The sequence below is a fragment of the Coptis chinensis genome, chromosome 6, assembly GCF_015680905.1.
Source record: "Coptis chinensis isolate HL-2020 chromosome 6, ASM1568090v1, whole genome shotgun sequence".
In the NCBI taxonomy this organism is placed as follows: domain Eukaryota; kingdom Viridiplantae; phylum Streptophyta; class Magnoliopsida; order Ranunculales; family Ranunculaceae; genus Coptis; species Coptis chinensis.
In genome coordinates this window covers 97,658,519-97,683,593 of record NC_141461.1, presented here as the reverse complement: position 1 = coordinate 97,683,593, position 25,075 = coordinate 97,658,519, and the positions used below count along the sequence as shown (strand labels likewise).

General features: G+C 38.7%; 3 protein-coding genes across 3 annotated transcripts; 2 read left to right on the top strand and 1 right to left on the bottom strand.

The window, feature by feature from the left end:
- LOC147495919 (uncharacterized) lies at nt 1-1,847 on the bottom strand. The gene is made up of 4 exons (XM_086568497.1): nt 1,215-1,847; nt 855-1,100; nt 451-690; nt 1-333 (listed from the first exon to the last, which is right to left on the bottom strand). Exons 1-4 carry the CDS (start codon nt 1,845-1,847, stop codon nt 1-3), a joined length of 1,452 nt encoding a protein of 483 aa, XP_086424623.1.
- A 2,019-nt stretch (nt 1,848-3,866) lies between these two features.
- Nucleotides 3,867-7,924, top strand: LOC147495918 (uncharacterized). The gene is made up of 6 exons (XM_086568496.1): nt 3,867-3,988; nt 6,023-6,277; nt 6,359-6,533; nt 6,828-6,914; nt 7,032-7,198; nt 7,585-7,924. Exons 1-6 carry the CDS (start codon nt 3,867-3,869, stop codon nt 7,922-7,924), a joined length of 1,146 nt encoding a protein of 381 aa, XP_086424622.1.
- An 11,929-nt stretch (nt 7,925-19,853) lies between these two features.
- LOC147495917 (uncharacterized) lies at nt 19,854-20,490 on the top strand. The gene is made up of 2 exons (XM_086568494.1): nt 19,854-19,939; nt 20,079-20,490. The coding sequence occupies exons 1-2, from the start codon at nt 19,854-19,856 to the stop codon at nt 20,488-20,490; spliced, it is 498 nt and encodes a 165-aa protein (XP_086424620.1).
- The last annotated feature ends 4,585 nt before the right edge of the window (nt 20,491-25,075 follow it).

The window sequence follows — 25,075 nt, the reverse complement described above, 5'->3', positions numbered from 1 at the left end:
CTATCGCAACCCCCTTCCAACTCCAATGTAACCAGAAGGACCCCCATTGATGAGGACAGATAATTTTGCCGACCCAAGAATTGTGTACACCCAATCAATCCATCTCTGCCCAAACCCTAACCATTTGAGAACGTCAAGTAAAAATTCCCAACTGAGTGTGTCATATGACTGAGATATATCAATCTTGAGACCAATGGAGCCACCAGTTTTCTTTTGTTTCATTGCATTAATCATTTCAGATACCATACAAATGTTAGCATGAACTGATCTACCATGAATGAACCTTGCTTGTTCAATGGAGACTAACTTTGAAATGATCATCTTCAACCTAGTCTGCATGATTTTTGACAAGATATTCATAAAAAAATTACTCATACAGATAGGTCTATACTGGGAAGCTTTCTTAGCATTTCTGTCCTTAGGAACAAGAGCAAGAAAGTTATTATTTACCTCCATAGGAATATAGGCTTCTTTAAAGAAAGAAGTCACATCACTGCATAGGTCATCTTTGATTATGTTCCAGCACACGTGATAAAAACATCCTTGAAACCCATATGGTCCTGGCAAGCTCTTTGACTTCATAGAAAAAACAACTTTATGGATCTCTACCTCTAGAGGGATTGGACAAAGCATAAAATTATCTTGTTCAGTAATCACTTTTGAGACTAAGTTCAGGAGCTGGTCATTGACCTGTGTACTTCTCAAGGCAAATTTTTATTTATAATATTTGACCATATAGTCCTTTATCTCCCCTTGTGAAGTGAGTTGTACATTCTCTTCTGTTTGCATCTCCACTATCATATGTTTTTCTTGCTTGATCTTGCACATCGTGTGGAAATAAGCTGTGTTCTTGCTGTCTTCAATTCTTTAATATCTTTAACTCTACTTTTCTTTCTCCACAAAGCTGCCCGATTAGAAAGAGCATTTTGCAATTGCAATTCCTTTGTTTCAACTAACTCGGATAGTGCTTGATCTTCTAAGTCTTCATCACCTCTTGTCTGTAAAGCATCGAATTCTGCCTGAAGCTTTCTTATTATGTTATCCAGATTCCCAAAAACATTGACATTCCATCTTTTGATCGCACCCTTTAATCTTTTCAACTTCTAAGTAAACTTGAGAATCGGAGTACCCAGTAACACCTCCCTCTAACTTTCAGCGACCAAGCTTTGAAAGGTATCATGGGAAAGCCATACTTTATTAAATCTAAAAGGTACATTCAGTGGTCTTGGGATATGGTAGTGTCTACCCAGTAGGGGAGCATGATCAGAAAACAATTTGTGTTTAACTTTGTAACTCCACCCATTGAACTTCTCACTCCAAGCTTGGTTAAACAGAGCCCTATCAATCTTGGAGAGAACTCGATTCCTTCCTTTTTGGTTATTACACCAAGAGAACTTCAAACCCTTAAAACTACTCTCTTGAAGATGGCACATGTTAATGGCTGAAAAGAACTCATCCACTGCAACTTTATATGGAGGTCTAATCCCTTTCTTTTCATTGTTTCTTAAAACGACATTGAAATCACCTATTACAATCCAAGGTTCATCAGTATATAAATTCTTCATCTCTATCCACAACTCCCTTCTTCTGATTGTTAAACAGTTTGCATGTACAAAGGTAACCAAACTGCCTTGCACCGAGATGGACACTTGCTGGTGAGATTTAGAAACTAGAGAGACATCTAAACCCCTCCACCAAAATACCCACAATTTTCCCTTTTTGTCTGGTTCATCGTTGTGCAAAAAATTGTAATCTAGGAAATTCCCATAACTACTAACAATGCGAGCACTCGGTCTGACTTTGGGTTCAGCAACACAAAGGAGATCGGGTTCAAAAGAGCTACACATTTGTTTTAATCTATCTACAACTTTATTCTTTCTAGTTCCCCTAATATTCCAGTATAGAACTCTCATTTAGAACCGGATTTTTCAGGAAGCTTATGTTTAGACCTTGTCACTGGTTGACCACCACTTGACACTTTTTTCTCATTCTTACCTTTGGGCGGTAGGCTCATTTTTAGACCGTGGCTTGTCTCCAATCTTGTTGCAATGAAATTGGCTTCTTGCATGACTCCCACTTGAGGTCCAGGAATTACTTCAGCACACGGAAGTGCTATACATAAGGTACCATCCGGCTCCACTGTGATCTCGTTATGCATCTCTGCTTCTGGACCCTCTTTTTCAACTCTATCAGCCCAACTCACAGTAGCCCTGCTGATTTCTTCATGTTCCACTTCCTTCCGTTGATTCTCAATAGTCAACTCATTCCCAGCTTCCTCCCTAATCTCGATTTTAGTGCATGGACGAGCATTCAATTCCAACTCATTCCGAGCCTCAGTACCCGCATACATAATAACTGCCCTTGAACCCTAAAACCTACCAAGATTCTCCTCAGTTTGATGCTCCCCATCTGAATTCACCATGCTTCCGGTTCCATTTTTGGTTCGTGATCAGTTCCAATCCCACTGGAACCATCATTCCCATTTTCTGAGCTCGATTTCGAAATACTAGTTTCAACCTATCTTTGTTCAACATTGGTTGTCCCTATTGCTTAATGTATTTCTCTATTCTTTCTTCTCCATCTCTTTCTCTGGTTGTTTGTCATATTGTTTTACCAGAGGTTCTTGCTCCGATACTTTCTTGCTGCCAGTAGTATGCTTAGGATCTTCTTTGCTCTTTCCCATTTTTCCTAGTGCTTGTTGAAGGTTATACATTCAGTGACCAAGTGCCCAATGATTTTACAATTGTTGCAAAATTTAGGAATCCTTCCCACCTGAATTTCTGCAAAAAATCTGTTCCCCCTTAGACTTCAACCATAAAGTGGTCTGAGATTGGTTTCGCAAGATCCACATCGACTTGGACGTTGGCGTAATAGCCCATATCCCTATCTAGAGTGTTCTTATCCACCTTAATCGGACCTCCGACTATTCTGGCCATAGACATCAAGGTTTCTTCTTCCCAGTACTCCATACTTAAGCCAGGGAATCTAATCCAAATTAACACATTTGTTTCCTTATGATTTTCCACGCTAAAGTTTGGGGTTCATTTTGTAAACCTCATAAGCTTCTGTTTAATGAACCATGGCCCTCCTAGCATAGTCTTCATGTACTCCTCTTCATCTTCACATCTAAACAACAAATAACCTTTCCCAAGTGGTGAGATTTTGGCGTTAATACTTGAGGAGTCCCTCACATGTTTTCTTACTTCTTCAATTGTATTATCATGCAAATCCAACCGACCAATAAGTGCAAACTTGTAAAATTTGATACCTTTTTGTACCATGCTAGCTAAGATCTTGATAGACGACGTTTCTCCTCCAAGAGAAGGGACCGGTAGCTTAGTGAGGTCTACCAAATTTCACTTTGGCTTTTCCTTTTACGGCATATGTAACAACCTTTTTTCCTTTCACGAATGGTCGCTCTAGACATCGTTCTAGAGGAACTGGCCTCAAGATTAGCTTCATTGGTATAAGTGAGTTGATTCCTCCTTCCTTCAAAACCAAAAGGCAAGGTACTTTCGATTTCAATTACACCTTTCTTTGTTGCTTCCATGTTTTTCGTGTGTATCGGCATGCAAGAGGTAGATGCAACCTTGTTCAAATCTAGCTTGTCATTCTCCTCTTCTTCATGTTGCACCAGTAGTTATTTATGAATCTTGTGCATTCTTTTCCTTATGAATTCCTCAAGAGAGCCCTGTCTATACTTCTTCTCAAACTCTTTTGCAATCATCTCCCCATCTTCGTCATGATATCTTCTTCGGTTTAGGTGGGCCCTGGTTTTGAAGCATCAGTGATTTTGTTGTTTTCCATCCTTTTGAACTTACCTGAAAAACTTGTTTGATTCCACTAAAGAACTCTCACTGTATGCAATGGAGGATTTTACCAATAGTGGAAAGAAACAGGTGGATAATAAGGATAAGAAAACTCAGCGAAATGCATTTTTTACTATTTTTAGTAAGAAAGCAGAGCATTGGATCAGGAAACAGCTTAAGTTATCTCGCACCTGGTCTCCCTTAAAATCATCCCCATTGCTCTACCTCAAAAGTTAATTTGTGAACGTACCTCATACAATATATTAATGTATGAACATTGTTCATACTCCAATATGTGTTCTTACTGATCATACATTATTTTGAGGTATTAACATTGATTGTTCATATATAACTCATGTCGAGGTATGAACAGTGAGTGTTCATACCCTAAATAGGTATGAACAGTCATTGTTCATACTCCAATAAGTGTTCTTACTAATCATGCATTATATTGAGGTATGAACAGTGATTGTTCATACCCAAAAATAGGTTGATTGTTCATATAAACAATGAGTGTTCATAGCTCATGTTAAGGTATGAACAACCCAAATAGGTATGAACAATAATGAGTGTTCATAGCTCATGCAAAGGTATGAACTCCAATAGAACAATGATTGTTCATACTCCAATAGGTGTTCTTACTAATCATACATTATGTTGAATTATGAATAGGGATTGTTCATATGAACAGTGATTAGCTTAGTTGGGGTATGAACAATACATCGGGTCGTTTCGGTTGGGCTGGGACGTTTATTATTTCGCGTCAGGGGTATACTTGACTTTTCATCTACCCGAGCCATTTTTAATTTCGTGTCAAGGGTATACTTGACCTTTCATCTACCCGGTCCTTGTGAGTGATTAAAAAAAAAAGTTGGTTCAGAGAGTTACTTTTTCCCCCAATCTGTCCAGGAGAGTCACTCTCTGTTGAAATAACCAGGCACATGTGAATCAAGCAAATATTTCTCCGTGCTAAACAAGGGTAGATGAGTATGATTTCCCCCGCACAAACTATAATTAAGTGGCGATGATGATGGGAAGAACTTATAACTTGCATATTTCCACAACCTACACTAAAACTTATTGATTTCTTATGAAATGTTAGGGATTAATGGCTTCAAAGTTTGTTGATTCACATACAAAGAATACCAAAACAATGGAAATAAGAGAAAAAACTCTTAATATTATGGGAACTAAATTTTCCACAAACGTTTTTACCACTTCCACGGATTTTTAGTATATTAGACATAAATACCCATAACATCCACTCTTTTCATATTTTCATATCAAATTATATTTAGGGGTAGTTTTGTCCAATGCATTGAAAATCCGTGGAAGTGGTAAAACGGATTTAATTAAATGCCCATGAAAAATTGTGTTCCCAATATTATTAACTCAATGAAAAACTCAAAACCCAAATCTGGACTACCAACCTTTATATAGGCGAAATACCCTAACTAACACAAAATTTGAAATTTTCCAAAAATAGAAAGTTTTGAGATAACCACATATTAAGAAAGTACTAATAAAAATAGAACTAACCCGACAAACCAAATTGAAAATGGACTTTCTTAGCAAAAGATATAAAAAAAAAATCGGGCCCAAAAATCAGATTCTAGTGAGACACCCGAACTGTCTCACTATACAAACCAGTAACCTTACTACCTTCTAGTGAGACATCCAAATTGTCTCACTGCCTGGCAACAACATGTACTGCATCAGGTGGGTTGTGATTTGTAAAGGGTACCCATTTGTAAAATCCCAATAACACCTATATATGTTAGAGGTGTACATTAGATAGGCTATAAGAACTAGCACTAGTGTTTCCTCACTTTCAAATAGAGTAATACTCGTCACACACCGATACTCTCTCTCCACACCCTATTTTCAAATAGTCACACACCTCGTTTGTTACGGGGTGTGTTAATTGTTCACAAAAAGAGCATAAAACCACAAAAAGAAGAGGGGTTCAAAAATTGTAGAAACTCTTTACTAAAAAATAAAGTAGAAACTCATCGTCACTAATTTGGTGTTTTTTGTTTAAGATTTGGTTGATTACTCTTAATTTGATACTGTCGGGGTAGAGGCAAAAATATGGAACTAGAAATGAAATTGTAGAAGTATGACATTTATTATGTCATACATTTTACACGAACTCCACATGTGATAGAGGGTTATTGTGAAGCATTTTGTTTGTATTATTGTCATCTCTTCAGATGTAGGATTGGATCACTAGGGGATGGAAATTGTTTTACTCTTGATGGATTTACTAATTGGAGAAAGAAGAACAAATTGCGAGAACATGTTGGGAAATTTGGGAGTGCTCACAACCAAGCTTACAAGTCAGCTCAAGTCTTGATGAATCAAACTCAGTGTAATGGAACCTATAGGCAATCAAACCAAGTTCGAAGTGACTATCGGGTTCGCTTAAATGCAATTGTTGATTGTTGTAGATTTCTTTTGCAAGAAGGGTTAGTGTTTCGTGGTCACGATGAATCAAAGAAATTAATTAACCAGGGACATTTTCTTAAACTGTTGAAGTAAACAACTAGGCATAATGAAGCTATTGATAGTGTTGTTCTCTATAATGCTCCTGATAATGAGCAACTAATTGCTCTCGAATTACAAAGGGATATTGTAAATGCAGCTGCAGTGGAAACTACGAATGTCATTCTAAAAGATTGTGGAAATTCTTTGTTTGCTGTTTTGGTTGATGAAGCTCATGACGTATCAATCAAAGAACAAATATATGGCCGTTGTCATCTGTTATGTCGACTCACGAGGTTGTGTGATTGAAAGGTTTTTTGCCATTGTACATGTAAGTTATACAAGTGCTATTTCGCTTAAGAATGAGATCGCTCGAGTGTTTACAATTCATGCGGGTTGAGTATTGCTAGTTTGCGTGGGCAAGGTTATGACGATGCCAGCAATATGCGGGGAGAGTTTAATGGCCTCAAATCACTCATCATGAACGAAAACGGAAGTGCATTCTATGTCCACTATTTCGCTCATCAGCTTTAGTTAGCTCTTGTATATGCTGCAAAGAGTGAAAAACTAATTGCGTTTCTCTTTAGTATTGTTTCTAATGTGATAAATGTTGTTGGAGCTGTAAGCGTCATGACGGTCTTCGAGAAAAACAAGCTAAAAATATTCTTAATGCACTTTCGAAGGGAGAAATTTCAAGTGGAAAAGGTAGGAATCAAGAGACAAACCTGAAATGCTCAGGAGATCGATACTCGTTGGAGCTCGCATTATGGATCACTTTTGAACTTTATTCTTATGTTCTCTTCACTTCTTGATGTCCTTGAAAATGTTGTTGAAGATGGCTCAAAACGAGAACAAAGAGGTGAAGAATATGGATTGTTAAATTCATTGCAATATTTTGATTTCAGGTTGAGTTTGTACTTAATGAAGGACATCTTAGCAATCAACCATGATTTGTCAAAAGTTTTGCAGTGAAAGGACCAAGATATTATTAATGCAATGGGACTTGTTGAAGTAACTAAGACACGATTACAAATAATGAGAGATGGTGGGTGGGATTCTCTCCTAGATGAAGTGTCTTCAGTATGTACTAAGCATAACATTTATGTTCCTCAGATGGATGATAAGTTTTTAGCTCCTGGGAGACCTCGACGTAATACTTGAAGAAATTACAAACTTACATTACTACCGCATTGGACTATTTTATGATTGCATCGACAAACAGAGACAAGAGCTAAATGATCGCTTTTAACAAAGCAAATACTGATTTGCGTCTCTGTATGGCTTGTCTCAGTCCATGTGGGTCATTTGCTACTTTTGATAAGCAAAAACTGGTTCATTTCACCCAGTTTTATCCCTCTGACTTTTCTAAATTGGATCTCATGGTACTACCTAATCAACTTGAGATGTATATTATTGATGCTAGCTCTAACAATGAGTTTCTGAATTTGAAAGGGATCAGGGATGTTGCCATGAAGATGGTTGAGACTAAAAAGAACATTGTGTTTCCATTAGTTTTTTTTCTCGCTACTTTATCACTTATTTTGCCAGTCGCTACTGCCACTGTTGAGAGAGTATTTTCAACTTTGCATATTGTGAAGAATCGACTCCGGAATTGTATAGGAGATGAGTAGTTGAACGATTGCTTAGTAATATACATTGAGAAAGACATTTAAAAGCATTGGTTATGAAACAATCATGCAACGCTTTCAGAAAATGGATACTTATCGTGGACACTTGTAATTTTTGTTTGATTTCGAGTTTTAGGAAAAATTTCTTTTTTGGATAATGAATGTACACATGTTTAGAATTTCCAATTTCTAGTGTAATGAATTTTGAATTGATTTTCTAAAGAGTTGCATATTAATTTGCCCACCCTAAAATATAATCCTGGCTCCGCCACTACACACCACAGATGAGTCAATTTTTCATTGCGTACTCTTTTTCATACTATATTACAAACTCATAACATGGGTGGGGTGTTGATTTTGTTTCTTTTGATTATTAGAAAGTTGCTCCACAGGTCATTTGATGTGACCTTCCAATGTGAAAACACAGCTTTTACGTCAGTTTGAATGGCCATTTGAGCCGTTTTCAGTTGCAAAAATAATTAGGATCACACTTTATTTGGAATAGTGATCTATATGATAAATATATTTGGGGCTGACCCTAAACTTATATTGAAATTTATCATTTAAACCACACCACTTTTATAAATGTGTTCCATTCAACATATAAACCACACACTCCTTTTAAAATGTAGTCCATTAACCTAACCAAATCCACACTCAAAATTGTAAGAAAAGTATAGACCACCAATTTCAAGCCCTTTTTATTAAAAATGTGGTCCATTTGTATAGAAATTTATGCTATAAATCTAGGCTAAATCTATGGTGCGCAGGTCGTATGGTATCTTATCAAAATCTGGGCCACTCATACCAAGGGGCGCGTGTGTATTGCGTAGCAAAAAATCTGATCCAAAGGCCTACATTATCTGCGCACTATACATCTCGCGCACTGAAGACATGCTCATAAATCTAGTCCGGTTTTTTTAAAACAAATAGAGCACAATTTCTATTTGAAACTGTGAACTAAATCTAATACAACCAACTGAACTGTCCTGGGTTTGAACCGCTTGTGATACACTTTCCTTTTGTTCTTTTGGTAACTTCACCATTATTCCAAGTACGACAAACTTCTTTAAAACCCCTAAAATTTCAAACTCGCAACTCACTTTTCCTTTCTTCCATCTCATTACTGATCGATCGCGGAGCGAGACAAGATTAGGGATTCAAGTGCATCCTTCACATCTACATCCAGAAGAGCATCCAACACCAGACACGTGTTATTTTGCAAGACCTATAGCATATTGTGGTGTACATGTCCATTATTTATTGTCCTTATATAAGTACAATTTGATACATTTCATGACCTTAGACAAGAAACCCAATTTACACTATGCCGTACATGCATGCCCAAAATAAAGTCTAATTGCACAATAACAACCATAGCAAAGAACCAATGTGAACTCAAATGAGTGCACCATCAAATTGGACCCATTGTAAGAAACATTCCTTTCACAATATAAATAACTAATTTCCTAAACCCAATTTCAATCAAACAAAAATCAATGGATTTTATGGTTAAAACCGACATTCCAATACACAATGATAATAAATCAACTAGGTCTCTAGAATACCTAGCATGCTTCACAAGTTAAAATTTACTTAGGTTTCTTCTCTAACAAATGGACAAACCCAACTATTGATAAGGAAGTGAGGGTAGAATCACTTGCCCTACGAATTCATCCATTTAAGCAAGCTCCCCTTTTCAACAATGTTCCGTGCTCATCTCCAAAGTCCAATGCGAAACCCCAAATTGCCTATGAAAATTTATGGGTTTTACACCGAGAACCATATCTTTATATTTAGGTTTGTTAAAGCGCCCTTGCCTAAATAAAAGGTTCACAAGGTTTAGCACAATATATTCCAGCAAAAGCACTCAGAGTCACAGTAACTGCCAACAATAATGTGCGCATGGTCAACGAAAATTGCAAGGATTGACTTACTAGTATTCATTGGTTATTATCATCCAGTTGGAAGCATTCAGACCTTCTAAAATTGCATCGTTTGCAACCTTCATCCTTAATGGTGCTGATCCTCTTCCTGGATATTGCAAATCAATGACAGAAAATGCCTTTTCTTCTTTGTGGGGCTCATTTGGTTAATTCCTGAATTCCATCGACATTTTCTGGAGAAAAAAAGAATCTCACTGCAAGGAGTTGTGAATGTATCATTGTCATGCATGCACTTGCTGTAAAACAATAGACAAGAAAATTAAATAGTACTCTCAGTTTATCTTCATTAAAGACCTTGCCTAAAGTGGATTTTATGTTATTCTATTAGAAGTGTGCTTGATGGTTCAGAGTGGTGATGGTGACCTGGTGCATGTTGTTTTTAACTGTTGGTTCTACTCCAAACTAGATTAAGTGTTCTAAAAAGGAAGGGCGAACTTACTAACTTCAGAGGCGGAACAGGATCTGGAATTGATAGCATTAACCTTTCATTCCCAGACTGCTCTTAATTACAAGTACGTGTTTTAATTGATGAACTTCCATTTGGTAATATATAGCCTTTTGTTTTGCTGGGTAGTAATATATAGCCGAGTATGTAAATATTGTAAAACTTCAAAGGGAAAGAAACTTACTTGGTTTCCAAGCGTAAGGATACATAAGGATCACTAGTCACCACAACTCTGACAGCTAATAGACAGTGTTGCTCACAACATTGATCTTAATCATTCCAATGAATTCGTGTTGTGCAACGGAAGCGATAACAACTACAAATGACGATAACAATGACAAACAACAATAACAACGTGAGAGGGGTGATGAATCAGAAACAAACAAAGCATCAACTATGTAAGAAATAACCAACCAAGTAGTAAAGACACAAAGATTTACGTGGTTCGGCTTACGCCTAATGTTGGAGTTATCCACATGAGGAGAGAAACGGAGCAAATTCGGATTCGCGAGGCGGCCGAGCGCTCGGAGTGTCGATACATATAGTAGCGACCGCTCGGACTCAAGACGTTGGCCGCGCCCGCTCTCAAAAAGCGGCGCCGGTGCCCAATATTTGTGGGGTTATTCTGATGAATCGCGAAATTTGGTTTTTGGAGATAAAAACTAAAATCAAGGTTTTGGAAAACCTAACCTAACAAGTCAGAAGGATTGGAATCCAGACTAAAATAAAGAGAGAAACCCAATCTTGAAAGCTATCAAGATTGAGAGAAGAACCTTACAGAGAGATACAACCACAGTAAAGAGATAAAGAGTGATCTAGTAAGGTGAGAGACCGAAAGGAGAGATTGTAATCTTCCTTCCCACTTTATTAAGAACTGGCTCTTGTGGAAGTAGGCATCATTGGCGAACCACGGTAAATCTTTGTGTTGTGGTTTGCTTTTCTTGCTTTTACATTATTATCATTGTTAATAGTTGTTTAGCGAGTTGGGCATGTTAGTATAGGTTCGGAGTTGATATTTAGATTTTGTCAGGAGTTGAATTGTGTTCAAATACAAGTTATCGTGTAGTGGGGAATCGATTGGTATTGGTATAATCCCCAACAAGTGGTATCGAGCCTTGGTTTAGAATAGCCTGGGGTGTTATCCGAATCTTGGTCGAGCGAAGGTGTTTTAAATTCGAGAGAAGATTTGAGGTTAAATAACTTGTAGAGATGGACCATTCGTGAACACTTCATTATGATGAGTCCGAATAGGAAGAACTACACCATCCGGAAAGCCAAGATGGAAGACTTGCTATCTTCGCAAGGACTTGGCACTTCCATTGAGAATGAGGGAGTAAAACCGAAAAAGGCGATGAGGTGAGTGGAAAAAAGCTTGACGATTGGATTGGATACATTCGGATGGTGGATTGACGATTGTCTTTCACCATGTGTCCCAAAGAGATTCTGACCTTTGATCTCTAGAAGAAACTCGAAGACTGTATGAGAGGAAGCGGTGGAAACAAAGTGCTAGTCGTTAAGAAGTTTGTAGACACGAAGTACCAAGAAGGTTCTTCAATGTCCGAGCATCTTAATGAAGTCTGAGAATATCATCAATCGGATGCATTTGATGAAGATCAATTTGGGAGGCGAAGTTGAGGCTTTGTTTCTATTAGGCTCTCACCCGAAAGTTGGGAGACATTAGCGGTTTCTTTACATGGAGCGACCAAGGATGGAATTGTTACCATGGTGATGGCTACCACGTCTTTGTTGAATGAGGAGACTAGAAGGAGTGCAAGAAGCGACTCTCTTCTCACTCGGAGATTCTTTTCACAGAGAAGCGGGGAGAGGTCAAAGCGAGAAAACCATCTCGTTCTAGAGGTGATGGCGAAAGTAAATCTAGGGGTGAAGCTAGAACTCTGGCGAGAGGCAATGTTACTATTGTGCCACCAAAGGCCACTTCGGATATGAGTCGAACAACGAAGAGGGATGAGAAGAATAAGCGTGTACATGAAGACATGGGTGCGAGGAGGAGCGAAATCTGGCGAGAGATACTACCGCGACTAGTCGGCGACCCAGTGGGAATTTTGTCGATTGTGGTGTGTCTTTGTCTTAGTACCTCATGTCGGGATACGAGTGGGTGATAGATCTGGGGAGCATCCTATCACGTCACGCGCCGCGGGGGATTCTTCTACTCACTACAAGCAATGGTGAATATGGTGAAGTGAGGATGGGTAACAATGGTGTCTCGAAGATTATAGGCATTGGAGATGTTCATGTAGAAACCAATGTCGGCTACACCTTGACACTTTCAAGGATGTAAGACATGTCCCCGACATACGGTTAAGCTAATTTAATTTTGGGAAATTAGATGATGATGGCTTTGTAAACTTCGTTTGGTAGCGGGTATGGAAACCGAAAGCGAGAGGTTCCATTGTAGCGGCCGAGGAAAGAAAACTTGCTCTCTTTACAAAACACAGGCTAGTTTGTGTAAAGCGAAGCGAATCTGGAAGAAGAAACTTCATCCGGCGTAGCCAAAGAGGCGTGTCCATGGGCATAAAAGGGATGGAAGTTCTTGCTAAGAAAAAGGCCGTGCCAGACATTAAAGGTACACATTTAAATACATGTACTCCTTTGTTTGGTAGGAAAGCAAACACGGTGTCTTTCCAAAGATTCCGTCTCACGAAAGGACAACGTCCTTGAACTAGTGCCACACGGACTTATGTGGTCCTATGAGAGTAAACTCCCACCGGGGAGCCGTACTTCTTGACATTCATTGATGATCGTCAAGAAAGATATGGGCCTATAGTCGAAGACCAAGGATGAAGTACTTGGCGTGTTTGAGAAATTCCACAGCATGGTGGAAAAGAGAGCGGGAAGTTATTGAAGTGTATTCGGCCGGATAATGGGGGTGAGTACATTGGGTCATTTGAAGAGTATTGCGAGTCATGGGATTCGGTCATGAGCGAGACCGTTCCCAAGACACCGCAAATGGAATGGAATAGCGAGAGAATGAACCGTACCATTGTAGAGAGGATGAGATCGCATGCTATCTCTGCTCTAAGCTACCTAGAAACTCTTGGGTAGAAGCAATGCGTCTGATGTCGTGCATGTGATCAACTGTCGCCGCAAAGCCTCACGAATAGTGATTATCTAGAGAGTATGGTCGGCAGAGATGTTGATTATGGATACTTGAGGGTATTTGGGTGCGGGGCATTTGTGCATATTAGAAGGATGAGAGATCAAGCTTGATGACAAAGCCAAGCAGTGCATTTTTATGGGTTATGGAGATGAAAAGTTTGGTTACAAACTCTATGATTCGATTAACAAGAAGGTAATCCGAAGTCGAGATGTTGTGTTCTTAGAAGACCAAACCATAGCAGACTTTGAGGATGGTGAGAAGCTGCTGAGGCTTTCACCAATGATCTTGTTGATTGAACTAGAAGTTCCTCTTGTGGAGCGTCGCGAGAAGGCATTGAGAATCAGAGAACCATGAGTTTGAAGCTCATGATGAGAATCTATTGCTCATGATGGGATAGAACCTATTGGTATAGAAGATGCAGATGAGATGCATGAACCACCACCGAGCAGCGAAGTGCAACCTCACGAGGCACCGGCCAGATGGGGCAAGGAGGTCAGCCAGAGAGGGAGACTAGCTTCAACGGTATCCACCACATGCGTATGTGCTACTATCGGATGGTGGAGAACCTATGTACTATCAAGAGGCACTTGAAGGTACGAGACAAAGAAAAATGGTTGAAGGCCATGCATGGCGAGATGGATTCTTTGCATAAGAATCACACTTATGAAGTTAGTTGAGAAACCCACGGGGAGAAAAGTTCTTAAGAATAAGTGGATATACAAAGTCAAGCATGAGGGAGAACAATCCTCACCCAAGGCACAAAGCTTCGCCTTGTTGTGAAGGGATTCGGTCAAAGGAAAGGGATTGACTTTGATGATTTTTTCTCTCTGTAGTGAAGATGACTTCTATCAGGGTGGTATTGGGTATGGCCGCAAAGTATGAACCTAGAGGTGAAAGCGGCTAGATGTTAAGGATGCTTTTCTTCATGGAGACCTTGAAGAAGATGTCTACATGGACCCGACGAGGAGGGTTTGAGGTCAAAGGCAAAGGAGCACCCTAGTATGCAAGGCGATAAAGAGCTTGTATGGGTTGAAGCAAGCACCGAGAGGCGGTGGTACATAAAGTTTGATTCCTTTATGGCGAAGCAAGGGTACAAGAAGTCTGCTTCCGATCATTGTGCATTTGTTCAGAGATTTCCAGATGGGGATTTCATAGTGCTATTGCTGTATGTGGATGATATGTTGATAGTTGGCCCAAACATCAACAAGATATCCAAGCTGAAGAAAGACTTGAGTAAGTCCTTTGAGATGAAGGATTTGGGTCAAGCAAAGTAGATACTTGGGATGCGGATCACTCGTGACAGAAAGAGTGGGAAGTTGTGGCTTTCTCAAGAAAGCTACATTGAGAAGGTGTTGAAGAGATTCAACATGGATCAAAAGCGAAACCCGGTCGGTTAATCCGCTTGGTGGCGGTTCGCATGACCAAAGAGATGTGTCCTAAGGGTGAGCATGAGCAGAGTCGGATGGAAAAGATTCCTTATGCATCCCATGATGGGCGACTTGATGTATGCCATGGTGTGTACTAGGATGGATATTGCTTTTCGCCCGTTGGGGTTGTAAGCAGATTGGCATCAAACTGGGTAAAAGCATTGGGAAGGTGTTAAGTGGATATTGAGATATCTCAAAGGCACTTCCAAATCATGTTTGTGCTTTGGTGGAAGTAAGCCCTTACTTGAAGGCTACACCGATCTGAGAACATGGCGGTGATGTTGACTTCGATGAAGTCCACCTCCGGTTATTATCTGGTTACTTTTGCAGGGGGAGCAGTTTCTTGGCAATCTAAGTTGCAAAAGTGTGTTGCCCTCTCCACTACAGAAGCCGAGTATATTGCAGCCACTGAGTGTTGCAAAGAGTTGCTATGGATTAAGAGGTTCTTCGACGAACTAGGGCTAAAGCAGAAACAGTTTGTAGTTCTATGTGACAGTCAGAGCGCCATCCACTTGAGCCATAAAGTGGTCTGAGATTGGTTTCGCAAGATCCACATCGACTTGGACGTTGGCGTAATAGCCCATATCCCTATCTAGAGTGTTCTTATCCACCTTAATCGGACCTCCGACTATTCTGGCCATAGACATCAAGGTTTCTTCTTCCCAGTACTCCATACTTAAGCCAGGGAATCTAATCCAAATTAACACATTTGTTTCCTTATGCTTTTCCACGCTAAAGTTTGGGGTTCATTTTGTAAACCTCATAAGCTTCTGTTTAATGAACCATGGCCCTCCTAGCATAGTCTTCATGTACTCCTCTTCATCTTCACATCTAAACAACAAATAACCTTTCCCAAGTGGTGAGATTTTGGCGTTAATACTTGAGGAGTCCCTCACATGTTTTCTTACTTCTTCAATTGTATTATCATGCAAATCCAACCGACCAATAAGTGCAAACTTGTAAAATTCGATACCTTTTTGTACCATGCTAGCTGAGATCTTGATAGACGACGTTTCTCCTCCAAGAGAAGGGACCGGTAGCTTAGTGAGGTCTACCAAATTTCACTTTGGCTTTTCCTTTACTGCCTCAGCATATGTAACAACCTTTTTCCCTTCTGCAATGGCTGCTCTAGACATCGTTCTAGAGGAACTGGCCTCAAGATTAGCTTCATTGGTATAAGTGAGTTGATTCCTCCTTCCTTCAAAACCAAAAGGCAAGGTACTCGATTTCAGTACACCTTTCTTTGTTGCTTCCATGTTTTCTCGTGTATCTGGCATGCAAGAGGTAGATGCAACCTTGTTCAAATCTAGCTTGTCATTCTCCTCTTCTTCATGTTGCACCAGTAGTTATTTATGAATCTTGTGCATTCTTTTCCTTATGAATTCCTCAAGAGAGCCATGTCTATACTTCTTCTCAAACTCTTTTGCAATCATCTTCCCATCTTCGTCATCAGTATCTTCTTTCGGTTTATTGGGCTGGTTTTGAAGCATCGTGATTTTGTTGTTTTCCATCCTTTTGAACTTACCGAAAAACTTGTTTGATTCCACTAAAGAACTCTCTTTGTATGCAATGGAGGATTTTTACCAATAGTGGAAAGAAAAGCGGTGGATAATAAGGATAAGAAAACTTCGTGAAATGTATTTTTACTATTTTCAAGAAGAAAGCGAGCCTTTGGATCAGAAAGCGACTTAAGTTATCTCGCACCTGGTCTCCCCTAAAATCATCCCCATTGCTCTACCTCAAAAGTTAATTTGTGAGTGTACCTCATACAATATATTAATGTATGAACATTGTTCATACTCCAATATGTGTTCTTACTGATCATACATTATTTTGAGGTATTAACATTGATTGTTCATACCCCAAATAGCAGGTATGAACAATGAGTGTTCATATATAACTCATGTCGAGGTATGAACAGTGAGTGTTCATACCCTAAATAGGTATGAACAGTCATTGTTCATACTCCAATAAGTGTTCTTACTAATCATGCATTATATTGAGGTATGAGCGGTGATTGTTCATACTAAAAAAAATAGGTTGATTGTTCATATAAACAATGAGTGTTCATAGCTCATGTTAAGGTATGAACAACCCAAATAGGTATGAACAATAATGAGTGTTCATAGCTCATGCAAAGGTATGAACTCCAATAGGTGTTCTTACTGATCATACATTATGTTGAAGTATGAATAGGGATTGTTCATATGAGCGATTGATTAGCTTAGTTGGGGTATGAACAATACATGGGGTCGTTTCGGTTATTTTGGGGCGTTTTTATTATTAGCGTCGGGGGTATACTTGACTTTTCATCTACCCGAGCCATTTTAATTTCGTGTCAAGGGTATACTTGACCTTTCATCTACCCGGTCCTTGTGAGTGATTAAAAAAAGTTGGTTCGAGAGAGTTACTTTTTTCCCCAATCGTCGGGAGAGTCACTCTCTGTTGAAATAACCAGGGCACATGTGAATCAAGCAAATATTTCTCCGTGCTAAACAAGGGTAGATGAGTATGATTTCCCACGCACAAACTATAATTAAGTGGCGATGATGACGGGAAGAACTTATAACTTGCATATTTCCACAACCTACACTAAAACTTATTGATTTCTTATGAAATGTTAGGGATTAATGGATTCAAAGTTTGTTGATTCACATACAAAGAATACCAAAACAATGGAAATAAGAGAAAAACTCTTAATATTATGGGAACTAAATTTTCCACAAACGTTTTTATCACTTCCACGGATTTTTAGTATATTAGACATAAATACCCATAACATCCACTCTTTTCATATTTTCATATCAAATTATATTTAGGGGTAGTTTTGTCCAATGCATTGAAAATCCGTGGAAGTGGTAAAAATGCCCATGGAAAATTGTGTTCCCAATATTATTAACTCAATGAAAATGAAACCCAAATCTGGACTACCAACCTTTATATAGGTGAAATACCTAACTAACACAAAATTTGAAATTTTCCAAAAATAGAAAGTTTTGAGATAACCACATATTAAGAAAGTACTAATAAAAATAGAACTAACCCGACAAACCAAATTGAAAATGGACTTTCTTAGCAAAAGATATAGCGAAAAAAAAACTGGGCCCAAAATACTGCATTCTAGTGAGACACCCGAACTGTCTCACTATACAAACCAGTAACCTTACTACCTTCTAGTGAGACATCCAAATTGTCTCACTGCCTGGCAACAACATGTACTGCATCAGGTGGGTTGTGATTTGTAAAGGGTACCCATTTGTAAAATCCCAATAACACCTATATATGTTAGAGGTGTACATTAGATAGGCTATAAGAACTAGCACTAATGTTTCCTCACTTTCAAATAGAGTAATACTCGTCACACACCGATACTCTCTCTCCACACCCTATTTTCAAATAGTCACACACCTCGTTTGTTACGTGGTGTGTTAACTGTTCACAAAAAGAGCATAAAACCACAAAAAGAAGAGGGGTCCAAAAATAGTAGAAACTCTTTACTAAAAAATAAAGTAGAAACTCATCGTCACTAATTTGGTGTTTTTTGTTTAAGATTTGGTTGATTACTCTTAATTTGATACTGTCGGGGTAGAGGCAAAAATATGGAACTAGAAATGAAATTGTAGAAGTATGACATTTATTATGTCATACATTTTACACGAACTCCACATGTGATAGAGGGTTATTGTGAAACATTTTGTTTGTATTATTGTCATCTCTTGGATGTAGGATTGGATCACTAGGGGATGGAAATTGTTTTACTCTTGATGGATTTACTAATTGGAGAAAGAAGAACAAATTGCGAGAACATGTTGGGAAATTTGGGAGTGCTCACAACCAAGCTTACAAGTCACTCAAGTCTTGATGAATCAAACTTCGGTGTAATGGAACCTATAGGCAATCAAACCAAGTTGAAGTGACTATCGGGTTCGCTTAAATGCAATTGTTGATTGTTGTAGATTTCTTTTGCAAGAAGGGTTAGTGTTTCGTGGTCACGATGAATCAAAGAAATTAATTAACGAGGGGACATTTTCTTAAACTGTTGAAGTAAACAACAAGGCATAATGAAGCTATTGATAGTGTTGTTCTCTATAATGCTCCTGATAATGAGCAACTAATTGCTCTCGAATTACAAAGGGATATTGTAAATGCAATTTGCGATGGAAACTTCTGAATGTCATTCTAAAAGATTGTGGAAATTCTTTGTTTTGTTTTGTTTTGGTTGATGAAGCTCATGACGTATCAATCAAAGAACAAATATATGGCCGTTGTCATCTGTTATGTCGACTCACGAGGTTGTGTGATTGAAAGGTTTTTTGCCATTGTACATGTAAGTTATACAAGTGCTATTTCGCTTAAGAATGAGATCGCTCGAGTGTTTACAATTCATGCGGGTTGAGTATTGCTAGTTTGCGTGGGCAAGGTTATGACGATGCCAGCAATATGCGGGGAGAGTTTAATGGCCTCAAATCACTCATCATGAACGAAAACGGAAGTGCATTCTATGTCCACTATTTCGCTCATCAGCTTTAGTTAGCTCTTGTATATGCTGCAAAGAGTGAAAAACTAATTGCGTTTCTCTTTAGTATTGTTTCTAATGTGATAAATATTGTTGGAGCATCGTGTAAGCGTCATGACGGTCTTCGAGAAAAACAAGCTAAAAATATTCTTAATGCACTTTCGAAGGGAGAAATTTCAAGTGGAAAAGGTAAGAATCAAGAGACAAACCTGAAATGCTCAGGAGATCGATACTCGTTGGAGCTCGCATTATGGATCAGTTTTGAACTTTATTCTTATGTTCTCTTCACTTCTTGATGTCCTTGAAAATGTTGTTGAAGATGGCTCAAACGCAGAACAAAGAGGTGAAGAATATGGATTGTTAAATTCATTGCAATATTTTGATTTCAGGTTGAGTTTGTACTTAATGAAGGACATCTTAGCAATTAGCCATGATTTGTCAAAAGCTTTGCAGTGAAAGGACCAAGATATTATTAATGCAATGGGACTTGTTGAAGTAACTAAGACACGATTACAAATAATGAGAGATGGTGGGTGGGGTTCTCTCCTAGAGATGAAGTGTCTTCAGTATGTACTAAGCATAACATTTATGTTCCTCAGATGGATGATAAGTTTTTTTAGCTCCTGGGAGACCTCGACGTAATACTGAAGAAATTACAAACTTACATTACTACCGCATTGGACTATTTTATGATTGCATCGACAGACAGAGACAAGAGCTAAATGATCGCTTTAACAAAGCAAATACTGATTTGCGTCTCTGTATGGCTTGTCTCAGTCCATGTGGGTCATTTGCTACTTTTGATAAGCAAAAACTGGTTCATTTCACCCAGTTTTATCCCTCTGACTTTTCTAAATTGGATCTCATGGTACTACCTAATCAACTTGAGATGTATATTATTGATGCTAGCTCTAACAATGAGTTTCTGAATTTGAAAGGGATCAGGGATGTTGCCATGAAGATGGTTGAGACTAAAAAGAACATTGTGTTTCCGTTAGTTTTTTTTCTCGCTACTTTATCACTTATTTTGCCAGTCGCTACTGCCACTGTTGAGAGAGTATTTTCAACTTTGCATATTGTGAAGAATCGACTCCGGAATTGTATAGGAGATGAGTAGTTGAACGATTGCTTAGTAATATACATTGAGAAAGACATTTAAAAGCATTGGTTATGAAACAATCATGCAACGCTTTCAGAAAATGGATACTTATCGTGGACACTTGTAATTTTTGTTTGATTTCGAGTTTTAGGAAAAATTTCTTTTTTGGATAATGAATGTACACATGTTTGGAATTTCCAATTTCTAGTGTAATGAATTTTGAATTGATTTTCTAAAGAGTTGCATATTAATTTGCCCACCCTAAAATATAATCCTGGCTCCGCCACTACACACCACAGATGAGTCAATTTTTCATTACGTACTCTTTTTCATACTATATTACAAACTCATAACATGGGTGGGGGTGTTGATTTTGTTTCTTTTGATTATTAGAAAGTTGCTCCACAGGTCATTTGATGTGACCTTCCAATGTGAAAACACAGCTTTTACGTCAGTTTGAATGGCCATTTGAGCCGTTTTCAGTTGCAAAAATAATTAGGATCACACTTTATTTGGAATAGTGATCTATATGATAAATATATTTGGGGCTGACCCTAAACTTATATTGAAATTTATCATTTAAACCACACCACTTTTATAAATGTGTTCCATTCAACATATAAACCACACACTCCTTTTAAAATGTAGTCCATTAACCTAACCAAATCCACACTCAAAATTGTAAGAAAAGTATAGACCACCAATTTCAAGCCCTTTTTATTAAAAATGTGGTCCATTTGTATAGAAATTTATGCTATAAATCTAGGCTAAATCTATGGTGCGCAGGTCGTATGGTATGCTATCAAATCTGGGCCACTCATACCAAGGGGTGCGTGTGTATTGCATGGCAAAAGTACTGATCCAAAGGCCTACATTATCTGCGCACTATACATCTCGCGCACTGAAGACATGCTCATAAATCTAGTCCGGTTTTTTTAAAACAAATAGAGCACAATTTCTATTTGAAACTGTGAACTAAATCTAATACAACCAACTGAACTGTCCTGGGTTTGAACCGCTTGTGATACACTTTCCTTTTGTTCTTTTGGTAACTTCACCATTATTCCAAGTACGACAAACTTCTTTAAAACCCCTAAAATTTCAAACTCGCAACTCACTTTTCCTTTCTTCCATCTCATTACTGATCGATCGCGGGCGAGACAAGATTAGGGATTCAAGTGCATCCTTCACATCTACATCCAGAAGAGCATCCAACACCAGACACGTGTTATTTTGCAAGACCTATAGCATATTGTGGTGTACATGTCCATTATTTATTGTCCTTATATAAGTACAATTTGATACATTTCATGACCTTAGACAAGAAACCCAATTTACACTATGCCGTACATGCATGCCCAAAATAAAAGTCTAATTGCACAATAACAACCATAGCAAAAGAACCAATGTGAACTCAAATGAGTGCACCATCAAATTGGACCCATTGTAAGAAACATTCCTTTCACAATATAAATAACTAATTTCCTAAACCCAATTTCAATCAAACAAAATCAATGGATTTTATGGTTAAAACCGACATTCCAATACACAATGATAATAAATCAACTAGGTCTCTAGAATACCTAGCATGCTTCACAAGTTAAAATTTACTTAGGTTTCTTCTCTAACAAATGGACAAACCCAACTATTGATAAGGAAGTGAGGGTAGAATCACTTGCCCTACGAATTCATCCATTTAAGCAAGCTCCCCTTTTCAACAATGTTCCGTGCTCATCTCCAAAGTCCAATGCGAAACCCCAAATTGCCTATGAAAATTTATGGGTTTTACACCGAGAACCATATCTTTATATTTAGGTTTGTTAAAGCGCCCTTGCCTAAATAAAAGGTTCACAAGGTTTAGCACAATATATTCCAGCAAAAGCACTCAGAGTCACAGTAACTGCCAACAATAATGTGCGCATGGTCAACGAAAATTGCAAGGATTGACTTACTAGTATTCATTGGTTATTATCATCCAGTTGGAAGCATTCAGACCTTCTAAAATTGCATCGTTTGCAACCTTCATCCTTAATGGTGCTGATCCTCTTCCTGGATATTGCAAATCAATGACAGAAAATGCCTTTTCTTCTTTGTGGGGCTCATTTGGTTAATTCCTGAATTCCATCGACATTTTCTGGAGAAAAAAAGAATCTCACTGCAAGGAGTTGTGAATGTATCATTGTCATGCATGCACTTGCTGTAAAACAATAGACAAGAAAATTAAATAGTACTCTCAGTTTATCTTCATTAAAGACCTTGCCTAAAGTGGATTTTATGTTATTCTATTAGAAGTGTGCTTGATGGTTCAGAGTGGTGATGGTGACCTGGTGCATGTTGTTTTTAACTGTTGGTTCTACTCCAAACTAGATTAAGTGTTCTAAAAAGGAAGGGCGAACTTACTAACTTCAGAGGCGGAACAGGATCTGGAATTGATAGCATTAACGTTTCATTCCCAGATTGCTCTTAATTACAAGTACGTGTTTTAATTGATGAACTTCCATTTGGTAATATATAGCCTTTTGTTTTGCTGGGTAGTAATATATAGCCGAGTATGTAAATATTGTAAAACTTCAAAGGGAAAGAAACTTACTTGGTTTCCAAGCGTAAGGATACATAAGGATCACTAGTCACCACAACTCTGACAGCTAATAGACAGTGTTGCTTACAACATTGATCTTAATCATTCCAATGAATTCGTGTTGTGCAACGGAAGCGATAACAACTACAAATGACGATAACAATGACAAACAACAATAACAACGTGAGAGGGGTGATGAATCAGAAACAAACAAAGCATCAACTATGTAAGAAATAACCAACCAAGTAGTAGAGACACAAAGATTTACGTGGTTAAAACTACGCGCTAATGTTGGAGTTATCCACATGAGGAGATAAGCGAACAAATTAAACCGGATTCGATTCGAGCGCCTTTCGAGTGTCGATACACATAGGCGCGACCAAAGGACTCCGATCGTTGAGCCTCTCTCGCCTGGCCAGCAGCGCCCAATATTGATATTTGTGGGCTTCTGATAACGCATGAAATTTGGTTTTGGAGATAAAAAACCAAAATCAAAGGTTTTGGAAAACCTAACCTAACAAGTCGGAAGGATTGGAATCGGACTAAAACAAAGAGAGAAACCCAATCTTGAAAGCTATCAAGATTGAGAGAGAACCTTTCTGAGAGATACAACCACGTAAAGAGATAAGAGTGATCTAGTAAGGTGAGATTTGAAAGGAGAGATTGTAATCTTCCTTCCCACTTTATTATTAACCTGGCTCTTGTGGAAGTAGGCATCATTGGCGAACCACGGTAAATCTTTGTGTTGTGGTTTGCTTTTCTTTGCTTTACATTATTATCATTTGTTAATAGTTGTTTAGCGAGTTGGGCATGTTAGTATAGGTTGCGGTTGATATTTAGATTTTGTCGGGAGTTGAATTGTGTTCAAATACAAGTTATCGTGTAGTGGGGAATCGATTGGTATTGGTATAATCCCCAACAAGTGGTATCGAGCCTTGGTTAGAATAGCCTGGGTGTTATCCGAATCTTGGTCGAGAAGGTGTTTGGCGAAATTTCGAGAGAAGATTTGAGGTTAAATAACTTGTAGAGATGGACCATTCCGTGAACACTTCGTATGATGAGTCCGAATAGGAAGAACTACACCATCCGGAAAGCCAAGATGGAAGACTTTGCTATCTTGCAAGGACTTGACACTTCCATTGAGAATGAGGGAGTAAAACCGTAAAAAAACGATGGTGAAAGTGGAAAAAGCTTGACGAAGCGATTGGATACATTCGACGGTGGATTGACGGTGTCTTTCACCATGTGTCCTTAAAGAGACTACTGACCCCGGTCTAGAAGAAGAAACTTCGAAGACACTTTATGAGAGGAAGTCGGGTGGAAACAAAGTGCTAGTCGTTAAGAAGTTTGTAGACACGGTACCAAGAAAGGTTCAATGTCCGAGCATCTTAATGAAGTACGAGAATATCATCAATCGATGCATTTGATGAAGATCAATTTGGGAGGCGAAGTTGAGGCTTTGTTTCTATTAGGCTCTCTACCGAAAGTTGGAAGACATTAGCGGTTTCTTTACATGGAGCGACCCAAGGATGGAATTGTTACCATGGTGATGGCTACCACGTCTTTGTTGAATGAGGAGACTAGAAGGAGTGCAAGAAGCGCTCTTCTCACTTCCGGAGATTCTTTTCACGAGAAAGCGGGGAGAGGTCGAAAACGAAAAAACCATCTCGTTCTAGAGGTGATGATGAATAAATCTAGGGGTGAAGCTAGAACTCCTAAGCGCGGAGAGAGGCAATGTTACTATTGTGCCACCAAAGGCCACTTCAGATATGAGTCTGCGAGAACAATGAAGAGGGATGAGAAGAATAAGCGCGGTACATGAAGACATGGTGCGAGGAGGAGCGAAATCAGCGGAGATACTACCGCACTAGTCGGCGACCTAGTGGGAATTTTGTCGATTGTGGTGTGTCTTTGTCTTAGTACCTCATGTCGATATCTGAGTGGGTGATAGATCTGAGGAGCATCCTATCCGTCACACCGCCAAGGGGGGATTCTTCACTACCTACAAGTATGTGGTGAATATGG